Here is a 13000-nt window from a genome sequence, read left to right as displayed (position 1 = left end):
TACATATTGCATGTTATGGGTGTATTTCCCCACCCACACACACAATCCCCACCAAATTTACATGTTGAATACCTAATCTTCAACACCTCAGGATGTGACTGTATTTGGAGACAGGGCCTTTAAAGATGTGATTAAGTTAAAATAAGGCCTAGCATGGGCCCTAATCCAATCTGACTGGCATCTTAAGAAGAGGAAATTTGGTCACACAGAGAAACATTCAGGTGTACGTGCAAAGAGGAAAGACCACGTGAGGAACAGCAAGAAAGTGGCTATCTGCAAGCCAAGCAGAGAGTGCTCTGAGGAAACCAGTCCCACTGACACCTTTATCTTGGACTTCTAGCCTCCAAAACTGTGAGAAAATTAATTTCTATTTTTAAGCCACTCAGTCTGTGTTATTTGTTATGGAAGTCATGGAAAAGTAATACACTGCATAGTTCCATTCACTTGACATTCCTGAAATTAAAAAATTTTAGAAATGGAGAATGGATTAGCACTTGCCAAGGGATAGGGACAGAGGGAAGGTGGATGTGGCTACTACAAAAAACAATAGAAGGATTCTTGTGGTGATGGCAATGCTCAATATCTTTACTGTGGTGATAGATACACAGATCTACACATGATAAAATTTTGCAGAACTAAAAACATACCCATATGTAAATAACTACAAGTCAAACTAGAGAAATTTGAATAAGCATTTATCAGTGCTCATATCCTGCATGATTATTATATAGTACTATGTAATGTTGTACTAGTTTTGCAATATATTACTACTGGGGTTCTGGGTAAAGGGTACACAGGATCACTCTGTATTATTTCATACAACCACATGTGAATCTACAACTATATGAATAATAAATTCAACTAAATAAAAGGCATCATCAATCAAAACATCCTTCAACAGGTGAATGGATATGCAAACTAGTAATCCACAGGAAGAAATATTATACAGCAATACAAAGAAATGAGCTATCAAGTCATGAAAAGACATGGAATTTTAAATGCATAGTGCTAAATGAAAGAAGCCAATTTGAAAAGGCTATATACTGTGTGACTCCAACTATATGACATTCTGGGAAAGGTAAAACTATGGAGATAGTAAAAAGATTAATGGTTGCCAGGCATTTGCCAGGGATAGGGGAAGGATGAATAGGTGGAGCACAGGGGCAATGAAACCATTCTATATGATACTGTAATGGTGGATATGTAACATCCTGCATTTGTCCAAACCCATATAATACAAAATAATAAAAATGAATCCTACTATAAGCTATAAACTTTATACTGTGTTAACAATGATGTATCACATAGCACATCAGTTCTAATAAATGTATCAGACTAATGCAAGGTGTTAATAATGGAAACATAGGGTGGGATTGAGGGAGTCTATGAGAACTTGCTATATCTTCCACTCATTTTTCTGTAAACCTAAAACTTCTCTACAAATTAAATCTTTATATCATCAACACTACACAGCCCACATTCTCTACCTTACCTGTCTGCTAAACCATTCATTCTTTACAGACCCCTTGAATATTACAACCAAAAGATAAGATATCATCCAATCTAGCTTCCAACTAAGAGTTTTCAAATGTAGTGTAATAGGAACAATGTAGCAGAGAAGGAACCCTAAATTCACCCACAGGAAGACTGTATATTTAAACACTCAGTATAGGTCTAAATGTTTAAAACACATAGTTTAGTTGATAGTATATATTATCAACATTTAGTTGATACAGGATTGAATCATCTGCATGGGAACACTGGTTATCTCATGCATGTGAGAAGCTCTGAATTGATGGATTCACGTGGCTTTGAATAATTTTAAAACCGAAAAAAATAATAAAACCGAGTGTGATTCTTAATAAATACCATTAGGATCAGAAATAAGTGTTATGCTATATGTTGGCAAATCGAACTCCAGTAAAAAAATATACAAAAAAATAGGTCATCACATGGGATTCATAAAAGAAAATAATAAAAGTCCTCAGTAGTTAAGACACTGCAGATTTGTCCAACTCCTCTTTTTGAGGCTTAGAAAACTGAGGCCCAAGAAATTTAAAAGCATCCTCAAGGTCACAGGACAAATTAAGAGCAGGGGTAAGCCTGAAGGGAAACTCCCAGACTCCAGATCCAGTTCTCACCTATAGTATCCTCTGGCTTCTCAAAACAAACCCCTGGCTTAAGTCTTTTCTCTCCTAACTCTGCTGGGATCTTCTAGGACGTATATCTGGGTTCAATGTGACTGACTATACTTTCAGTATTATATACATAAAAATGGTCTGCAGCAGTTAGGAGTTAGGTCTTCATTAACTTTGTCCTTTACAATATCCTTGACTGATATGGAATGAGATAGTCTCTGAAACCTGCCTGATTGCTAGTTTCTATCTGGTTGAAAGATCCCAAATAACTCATTAAAAATTATGGAGGACGCGTGAACCTACAGGACTTAGCAGAGCAGAACTGTGGGAGAAAGGGAGTGCGTAACCAAATTAAATCCACTCTTTAAGGCTCAAGGCAAAAATATCTCTTCAAAAGCAGACATCTCTAAATCCTCAGATACTGATGCTAAAACAATTTGGACCTTTGAAAACTAAACTCAGATTCTCTCTCCTGAACTGTGACACATACTCAACATAAAAGCTAATTAGTGACCTGAAACTTGGTCCCCATTCTGTGGGTCAGGATACCTCTGATGACTCTTGATGGTGTCATTGGCATTGAACATGTGCTCTCCATTTGTGTGTTCCCACTGGCTATTTTAAGTAGCAGTGAGCCAACACATACAGGATCGCCATGTGTGTTCTCTACAATGAGACCTTGACACATGGATGTGAAAATTGGGAGCAAGAAAACAGCATATTAGTCAACAGCTCATATTCTAGAGTCAGAGAGTCCTGAGTCTGAACTCCAACTCCATTGCTTACTAACCTTAGCTAAGTCACTCAATCATAGGAATAGGTGTGAGCCTACTTTTTTTTTTTTTTATTGGAGTTCAATTTGCCAACATATAGCATAACACCCAGTGCTCATCCCATCAAGTGCCCCGCTGGTGTGAGCCTACTTTATTCCAGGCCTATTCTATGAAGAAGCAGCAATGAACAAGACAGATAAATTATTTGTCCACCAATTAATGTTCATCAGAGACAGAAAGGTATTTTCAGGCAGTAAGTAAGCAATAAAAGCAAATTTCTGGATGTGAAAATTTCCAAGAAAAAAATAAAATGGGACAGAGTGATACCTAGGTGAGAGCTATTTTGGATTGGGTGATTAAGGAAGGTGTCTCTGAAAAGGTGATGTTTTTAGTTGAAATATAAGTAAAAGACGTAGCTGGCTATTCACTGAAGCAACAGAAGAATTTTCTAGGAGGATGGAATAGCAAGTGCAAAGATCTCAAGGCAGGAATGACTTTGGTGTATTTTGAGGAAGAGAAATGAAAGAAAATAAAGGAAGGCCAAGGTGCTGGTTTGGAACAAAGTAAGCAAGGGAAAGAGCAGTGGAAAAATAAGTAAGATTATCCATGCAAAACACTTTGTACAGTGTCTCACATATAATAAAAGCTCTGGAAGTTACAACTTAAAAAGTGACAGAATGTAAGAAAATCTTTTGTTTTTAAGTCTCACTAAATACAGGCATCGTCAGAAGCAACGTCCATTGGCAACAGTGATCAAATCAAACACTTTTAAACATCTATCCTTTCATGTATTTTACATTTCTTCAATAGTGACTGTACTTAATGTAGAAATTTATTTCCTCTAAGTGCAGAGCCACCACTCATCAAATCGTGTTCATAAGGATTCCTTCTCAGTGATGCATATTTTCTGCCAAGGCCCAGCATAAGGCGCATGCCAAGATACATATTTGCCCAATAAGCCGTAATGGTTTAATATATCAGGTTGAAAATCCACCATTTGTATTTACCATGTTATGTGAATTAATCCTGTATTCTGAAACTATCATTAGAGCTGCTTTCAGTATAATTAATCAGCGTGGTGCATCTTGAAATTATTCTGTATGAAGAGAGTGATTGCAGCTCGGGCCCCCCTAGCATTCTGTTGGTAAAGAATTTAATTGCAAGATGTGCTGTTTGTCAAAACAATATAAAACAGGGGGTGGGGGACGGTGGGAGAGAAATAAAAAGGATACAAATATTTCTTTCTTTATTTAAGTGCCTTTAAAAGCAGACTGAAACTGCAGAGGTAGGGCATGTGTTTTAAGAATCCTCTAATCACACGCTATAATATATTGATTCAGAGCCTCTGTGGGCTTTTGAATAAATAACAAGGATTTCCCAAAATTTATAGGATTCACCAAAAACCAAGAGCAGAGAGTTGCCTTTTACTGTCATTTCCCATGCCAGCATTTTTAAAAGAACACACTTTTGGTGGGAATTTGGGATGATAAACTGGTGGTTTCTACTCATATTTTCTATCCCCCGCTCCATATGACTAATAAGTGAAAGAGGATTGTTTGTCTCCTCCAATAAACATGAGATAAGCATGAATTTGGAGCCTGCTGTTCTCTCCGCTCAGAAAATTCTTCTGGCTCTTCTCAGGATAGTTTATTCTTATCCTGTAGCTCTGAGCTTACATATCACGTCCTCAGAAGTTTTCCCTGGTCACCCACTTTAAATCAGGTTCCTATCCCCCATCCCACATGTATTCTCTCTCGTATTATTAATATTTCTTATAGAAATAATGAAAAATGTTTTAATAATTTGTAATTAACAACTTGAAAACATTATAGCAACTGATGGTGCTAGTTACCCACACATCCATTTTCTCTCCTTCTCAGGCTATACAAGTAGACATTGGCAAGTCGCTCTGTGGTTCTATAAGGCCATGTGACAGATGTCTATATGGCCATGTGACAGATTTGACAAGGGTCATTTCTGAGGTTTTTAAGAAGTCCATGAGCCCCCTCCATGTACTCTTTACCCTTCAGTTGGATAGACAGAGACAAACAAAGTTTTAGGGGATAGGAGAGACAGACACACAAAACAAAAAGAATGAGGTGCCTGGGTTGAGCATCTGCCTTCAGCTCAGGTCATGATCCCGGGGTCCTGAGATCAAGTCCCACATCAGCCTCCCCTTGAGGAGCCTACTTCTTCCCCTGTCTGTGTCTCTACCGCTCTCTGTATCTCAAATAAATAAATAAATAAATAAATAAATAAATAAATAAATAAAATATTTTTTTTAAAAAGAGCCCTGATCCCCCAAATCACTTTATGTGCAAGATCCATTCACTGACCAAGAACACCTGCCTTGTATCATCATGTGAACAAGAAATAACCTGTTGTGAGTGAGCCATTATATTCTTTGCTCTATTTATTAGAGCAGCCAGTATTATCCTAACAAATAGACCCCAACTAGAATATAAGCTTCATTACGACAAACACCCTGTCTTTCTTGTTCATCACGATATACTCACCACCTACCACATCAATAAATACTACTGAGTACATGCATGCATGAAGGAAGGAATATATCTTAAATTTATATTCACCTATAGTCATATATCTAACACTTATATGTGAATATGGATTTGTAGCCTTTTGAAAAATTTTGTCGAAGGGATAAGATGAATTTGGAGACTTATACCTTACTTCCCAGTCCCCAGGTACTCCGGCATCTACTGTGATGACAGCTTGTACCCACTTCCTGTTCCTTCCCTCATCATCCTCATTCTGCCAGCCCCAACAAGGAAAGCTATTGATAAGGATTTAAATCTTCACCTGGAATTGTCTAGCTCCTGTCAGTTAAAAATCAGACCCATGACATGGTTTTAATACAGTCCTTTAACATTAGCATCTTTTTAGTGTCAAGATGAAGAAACAGGCTCATTTAGACACAGTGTATTTCTCCCTGTCATGAGCTGTTTCCATCTTACCTTACCCCCACTTTCTCCTCTCCTCCCCACTTCCTCACACCCACCAGAACTGAATGAAGCCTGTATCCACTGTTGTATTTGAGCAAGTTTGTTGCCCTAGCCACAGCCTGGGGATTTCAAAAGAAAACATCCATTGTAAATTAAGAAGAAGGAGGGGGAAAAAAAAGATTGTACCAGATTTTCTACAAGGTTTATTCCATAAAGCCTTAAAGTATGGACACAGCCGAGTTCTGCAGAAAGTGATTAATTTCTTGAAAACGCTAAGGTCACACTAATTGACATGACCTGTGTAATTAAGTAGTCTCTGTTTACACACCAGAAGCTCAGCCGCTGTGAGGCTGAGTTTGCTTGACAGAATGTCTTTACATGTCAAGAGATCAACAACCTTTCTTATGTCCTCCTCAGTCACCTACACAGGCCCCTGATTGCTGTTCAGAGGAGACACGCTCTGGTGTGGCTGTATGAAGATCAGGCTGGCCTGGTGAGCATACAAAATGAGATGAGAGAAAAGCAGCAGCCACTATTGTTGGAGAGAGCCCACTTAATAGTCAGGAGAGCACATTTTCGATCAGATGTCTCTAGGTCTTAGGTTTTCAGTATAACTGGGAAAAGCCACATTGAGATGTCAAGGGTAGGCCAGAGTTTTCTCATGCTAAAGAGACACTTTCTCATTCCTCCTTAAAGGCAATAGCAACATAAAACCTACTTCCTAATGGTGTACTATGAGAGAAATGAGGAAAATTCTGTCTTCTTCACAGGCAACCTTCAACCAATGTCTCTATGATGCATCTCTGTCAGTCAGGGTAGCTGCAGGGAAAATTAATTTTCCCCCTCTTAGGCAAGTCATAAGATTTGGGAACTTCAGTATGGTTTCTTCACAGAGTACTCTGAAATATCAGGGGCCATTTTCCTCATGCTCCATCATGGGTCTTTCTTGCTCTGGAGAAGTGGCCCAAACCACCATAAGTTAAGTAAAGCTGAAGCCATCTTCTGAGTAATAGCTTCTCTTTCTAAGGTTCGTACAAGTAGAAACTGGCCAGCGCTGTAGCTCTGTTCAGAAACAATGCTCATGTTCTTCTCCTTCCATACAACTCCACTCTCTGCCTGATGAACTTTGGTGGCATTCCAGTATTCATGCAGATGGTAGCTTTAGGCTTGTTATAGGGCAAACACCTCTCACTGGCTTTCCTGAAGGGCCAGCACATGTTCATGGGTAGCCACTCTGGCTCTCAGCTGTTGAGAGACCTCCTTATTTTCTCTGCACTAAGTCTCTCCATACAGATTCTAAACAGCTTCTTTACTGTTCCACATTTATAACACCTGAGTCAGACCACTGGGTTGAATTACCACCTCTTCACTACCTAGTGGATGTGTGACTTTGAGCAAATTGCTTCACTCCTCTAAGCCTCAGTTCCTCATGTGTAAAATTACATTTTACAAATATAATATTTGCATGTTCCTAGCAGGGACATTGTGAAGACAAAATGATAACTCGTGTAAAATACTTAGCATGATACCTCTCATATAATAAGTACCTAATAAATGTTAGTTTTATCATTACCATCATCGTGGCCAATGTCCATAGATGTATATCAAGGTACACATATAAGCATGTGTATTTATACAAACTTATATGGAACACACTGAATGTAGATACAGATATAAACAGTCATCTCCCCAGTGTTTAATGTAACTAGGAATAAACCAAGACAGGGAACATAGGAAGAAAAGTCAGCTTGTGGTGGAGGCACAAAAAAAGAAAAAAAAAAAAAAAGAAAAGAAAAGAAAAGAAAAGAAAAGAAAAGAAAAGAAAAGAAAAGAATAAAAGAAAATAAAGAAAAGAAAAGAAAGAAAAGAAAAAAAGAAAAGAAAAGAAAAAAAAGAAAAGAAAAGAAAAAAGAAAAGAAAAGAAAAGAAAGAAAAAAAAGAAAAGAAAGAAAAGAAAAGAAAAGAAAAGAAAAGAAAAGAAAAGAAAAGAAAAGAAAAGAAAAGAAAAGAAAAGATGATGACAATGGATGTTGGGTTCACTGAGATGAAGTTCCTGGAAGTCTCTGACAGGCAGCTCAGCTAGGTCTGGATCTGGATGTCAGGTCTTAGGGAACCTGACTCAAGAGATCTGAGTGCCCAAATAGTATTTAAAATGCTGAGGATGGAGAAGATATTCAAGAGAGCTCTACAAAGTGAGAAGAGATCTGGATCTCAAAAGAAAACTTAGGGAACGGCAACATATACAGGAGAGCAAATGAACAGCATCCCTTCGAGAAGGCTGAGAATGAGTGAATGTTGTTGTGGAATCCAAGATGGTTTCAAGAAGCATGAAATGATGCAGAGAACCATAGGAGGAAATCTTCATGAAAGAAACAAGATTGAGGGAAAAAAATAGGTTCAGTAGGGATATTTGGGGTGTTATTTTAACTCTATTGAGGTAATTTGTCCATTCTCTAATTGCATAAACATCCACATGCCTACATGCATAAGACCATGTGCTAATTGTGGAAAATTATAATTAATGAAACGTGTAAACATACTTAGATACAAAACAAAATGCATCAGTGTTCATTCTACCATAAGGTCCCTCTCTATCCTCTCCCAGGAAGTGATGAGTGGGTGATGGGGACAAAGCAGGTTAAATCTGAGACCCAGTAAGGAATTTGTCTCTGATTGTGGAAAGAGCTCTTCCTCAACTCAAAAATTAACTCTATAGTGGCCAAGGTTGCTGCTTCTATTTAGAGAAATCTACCTACATTAGACTCACAGGAAAGAGCATATGTATTTGAAGGACAGTATGTACTTTGTGTCAGGTAGTTCTCATGCCTAATAAAAAAAGAGCATTCTTTGGGATTGTAGCACTGTCACCAGGAAGAGTTTGTCAGATGTCATTAGGTATAAGATCAGACCAATGACTCTCTAGAGGGGCAATTTTGCATCTTCACTCCAATCAGGAAATACCGACAAATGTCTGGAGACATTTGGAGTTGTCATGACTAGGCTAGGGGCTGGGGGAGTTTCTCTACTGGCCTCTATGGGTATAGGCCAGTGACAAACTGTAAATGTCCTGCAGTGAGTAGGACGAATCTATGCACCTACATAAGTGTGACAAAGGATTATCTAGTCTAAAATGTCAGTTGTAAAAAAAAATAAAATAAAATAAAATGTCAGTTGTGCTTAGGTTGAGAAACCCTGTACTAAAATAATAACCCAGTTTTAGTTTATCACAAGTACTTTCTCCAAAAGCTTTTATATTTTATTGTTTGCAAATTAGTTATGTATACAAAATGTTATCATTCGTATGTTGCAAAATAAGCAGAATCATAATTTTTACTCCATTTTAGAATTGAGGAAATTGAGGCTTTCCAGAAACTCAATTCATGCCCCCTTGTCTCAGTAGCCCTTCTGCTAAACACAGAATGACTATTTTATCTATAAAAATAAAGCTTTCTAGATACTATCAAAAATAATGGACTGAGTTGGTTTTTCATCTCATATAAGAGCTACATTTCTATAATTTAAGGATCTCAGACATTTCACTAGCCAGGTCCTTTGAAGAAAACAGGGCCCCAGAAGTCTTATATAAATACTCTTTTAGGTTCCCAATGTCACCAAAGTCAATCTCTAACTTTGCTGCCCTGAGAAGCACAGCAAAGTTGATCCTGATATTCATAAGGCATGACACATGTCTATTAGACACAGTTTATTAGACATTAATTGGTTCGTGCCTGGATATGCTTTGTTCCTAACCCAAGCTTGGTCAGGAGATACATATGGTTCATCTTAAGGCCAAAGCAAGCTGCAAAACAGTTTATAATGAAAGCCAACCTCATGTTGCAGGACACTGAGCAATACACACTTAGTGGCATCAGATGTGTTGTTTATCAGCAAAGCTAACTCCAACTCAACACACACACACACACACACAAAAAAAAAAAATCCTGTGTGGGAACAAGAGAACCCAAGTCTTCCAACTTGGTTGGAAGTCGGCAGCTAGACAGGAGAATCATTTCCCAGGGAACTAGGATACAGGGATTCTCTTTACTCATCTCTGTCAGGACAAAAGATGGTGACGCCAAAATGATTTTACAAAAATACTTCAGGATCTTGAAAGACATTGTCTTCTTTCTACTGAATTTGTCCTTATTGAGACCAATAAGTCTCATCTTTCAAAAAAATATCATCTTGGAGACAAAGAGATCCTGACATCTAAAAATCAATGCTCAGAATCATCGCATCCCTTTCTCCCATCAGAGGATGTGCAGCTAAAATTTTTCAAGATTCTCTCAGAGATCATACATTTCAATCTACACTTAAAGCTGACTAACTATACCTAAGAGTATACTTTAAACACCACACTGTTTTCACTGAAAGGTCATATGGGTGAAATATATATATATGTCATTACTCTGATAGGAAAATGAACGTTGATCATACAAATGAGTTAGCCATAAAATGAGATGGAAAGCAACACAAGTCTAGAACCTTGCTCTTCAAAGTGTGGTCCATGGCACCTGCATCACTGGGGAGCTTGTTAAAAATGGAGAGTTTCAGGTCCCCTTGAGACCTCAATTAGCAGTTTAACAAGATCCCCAAGGAGTTCTTGACACCTTCAAGTTTGAGAAGCACCAGCATCTAGAACTTAGCAACCTTTCCTAAAACTCAACTACCATTTTGTGTCTTCGAAATTAACACTTTGCTTTCACATCTTTTGCCATCAGTAATGTATAATTATACAAGGCAAACATAACCCTTGTTCTTTGAATGGTGGCAGATCTGACTGCTGTTTGAGGACTTTCACACATGCTGTACAAGGATGTTGCTGACACAGAACTAAGTGTCATCCATATTACTCTAGATGTGCCCTGCTGTACCAGGGGTCTGTTTTTTATAGACAATTACTGCTGACAATTTCCAAAATTGGAAGGGGAGAACAGAGAGAAAGGAAGAAGAGGACATAATCCTAAAACAGAACAAAGCTCTTATTTAACAGTTTTCTACTTGTAATACTTTCAAAAAATCCATCATTTCTACGAACTTCACTTAACGTGCAACGGTTTAAGCCTGTGAGTCCATTCAGGAAGCCACACTAGGCTCAAAGGACAAAACTGCCTCAACCAGTGACCACAAGTGCTTCAGTTGCAACTCTTCCCTAATAAAAACAACTCCTAGAGTGCAGATACCCGGGGGACCAGGAGCCTCACCTGCTCATCACCTCTGGGGAAATAAATAGACTCTGTATCTTCTTCTGCCTAAGACTTTTTTACCCTCTTCTGATATTCATGCATTATTGAGATTTAAGAAAGAGAAGACAAACCCACCTGGAATCTCCGCATGTCACGTGGGTTTCCTGCATTCTTTAGGCAATTTTGGTTACATTTGAGGAAAAATTTCAAGAAGAACCTGTGAAGAAACAAATTATCACAGTTAATATTTCAGTCCTGAGACAGAAGGGAAGAAAAAGGTAGTAAGTTGCATTTGGGTTGTGCATTCTATTCTCCAAGTATTTTCTGAAATATTTAGGATGGTGTTAGAGCCAGTATTTTGTTTAAAGCTTTAGCCTTTGTTTTGCATCCAAGCTGGACTTTCTCTATGAAGGAAACACCTTCAGTAAAGCCAATAGATCTCACAAAAGAATTAAGCCTCCAAGGAAGTATTTTTACTCAGACAGAGGGAAGGTCTTCACCATAATTTAAGATAGATTCCAATTGGGTATAATTGCCTGAGAATTACTCACGGTTCCCAACAACATGTAATTTAAGCCCTGTAAATTCACAGACGATGAACCAGCAAAATGCACGCTGGATGAATATAAGGAGATGGTAAACACTTTTATTTTAGCATCTCCAAATAAAATACCTTAATTAGCAGTACCCACAAGAAGCAGGTAAGATTCACATACTGACTAAAGTCCTTTGAGTTCTCAAAGATTTCCTGTATGTTTTTCTTACAGAGCCTATCTGTGATTGAATAAGAACCTCACCACCACCTTGATCCCTGAATTGGTTCTAGAGTGCGATCCATGAGTTTTGGTGACCAAAAGTCCCAATTTGCCAGGAACAATCCCAGTTTACACTGTGTTGTAAGTATTAATAGTACCCACTTTAACTCTCAAAGTGTCCTGTCACGGATGATAAATTAGATGGTCACCTTATAACTTTCTGAGTTATTTCTTTTAAAAAATATTTTTTTAATTTATTTTGAGAGAGAGAGAGAGAGTGCATGAATGCACAAGCCAGGGGGAGGCGCAGAGGAGGGAGAGTCTCAAGAGCAGACTCTTTGCTGAGCACGGAGCCACACATGGGGCTCAATCTCACGACCCTGAGACCATGACATGAGCTGAAACCAAGAGACAGATGCTTGACCATCTGAGCCACCCAGGCACCTCCTGAATTATTTCTTAGGTTGTAGTTGTTAAAGTCTATACCAGGAGGACAGCAGTTATCAAAAGAGTGCTATTAGGACATTTAGGTTGACGATCTACATGTTCTCCATTGGCCCATGTTTGAAGAAAGAAGCATGTTAAAAGCCATCCTAAGTTCTCCATTATCTTTTACTTTTAGGCTGATGGATGTCAGGCACAAATATTTTCCAAAAACATCAGAATGCATTAAAATGCCAGTCAGTTAAATTCTTGTAGGTATTTCTTTTCTTCACCTTTCTCCCACTTCAAGTCTACGCTAGAGTATAAAATTCCCACCTTGATACACATAACTTGTGAAGAACTATCACACCACGATGCCTCAGTTTAGCTCTGAGCACAAAGTCTATTAAGGAAATAACACAGGGGTCTTCAGAAACAAGAACACAGAACAGAGTGGCACTGAACTGAACCAGTTTCCGAATAATGAACTGAGAGAGGTCCCAAAAGAATCTCTCTCCTCTCTGTCCCTCGGGAGAGTATGGTGTAGGAGTAGCTCTTTGAAGAGCAACAATAACTTTTTCAACTGAAAGAATATGTTAAAATGTCAACATCTTCCTGAAATGACTCTTTCAACATTATGCACTGTTCAACCACCCATCAATAAAAGCAGGCCTCTGAATAATCATCTGTTCCTACTTCCAGTTTCTCTCCACAGAGCCCAAAGTTTATCAACCTTTCATACAAGATAAATGACTTGTGGAA

General features: G+C 38.2%; 1 protein-coding gene and 1 long non-coding RNA gene across 11 annotated transcripts in view; one reads left to right on the top strand and one right to left on the bottom strand.

Annotated features, from left to right (window-relative positions):
* Positions 1–13000, bottom strand: part of EBF1 (EBF transcription factor 1) — a 386065-nt gene that overhangs the window by 128383 nt on the left and 244682 nt on the right. For all 8 annotated transcript variants that reach the window (XM_025434483.3, XM_025434487.3, XM_025434484.3 and 5 more), the window contains exon 7: positions 11196–11277. In XM_025434483.3, the coding sequence (XP_025290268.3) occupies positions 11196–11277 (82 nt within the window). The remainder of the gene's footprint in view (positions 1–11195; positions 11278–13000) is intronic.
* The window catches only part of LOC112651340 (uncharacterized), a 28960-nt gene that overhangs the window by 1759 nt on the left and 14201 nt on the right, over positions 1–13000 (top strand). For 2 of the 3 annotated variants that reach the window (XR_007410271.1, XR_007410270.1), the window contains exons 1-2: positions 6126–6367; positions 11828–11956. This is a non-coding gene — a long non-coding RNA (uncharacterized LOC112651340). Of the gene's footprint in view, positions 1–6125; positions 6368–11827; positions 11957–13000 lie in introns of those variants that run through there. The other variant, XR_004815418.2, reaches the window with a different exon arrangement.

The sequence above is a fragment of the Canis lupus genome, chromosome 4, assembly GCF_003254725.2.
Source record: "Canis lupus dingo isolate Sandy chromosome 4, ASM325472v2, whole genome shotgun sequence".
NCBI lineage: Eukaryota > Metazoa > Chordata > Mammalia > Carnivora > Canidae > Canis > Canis lupus.
This window is presented reverse-complemented; position numbering and strand designations above follow the sequence as displayed.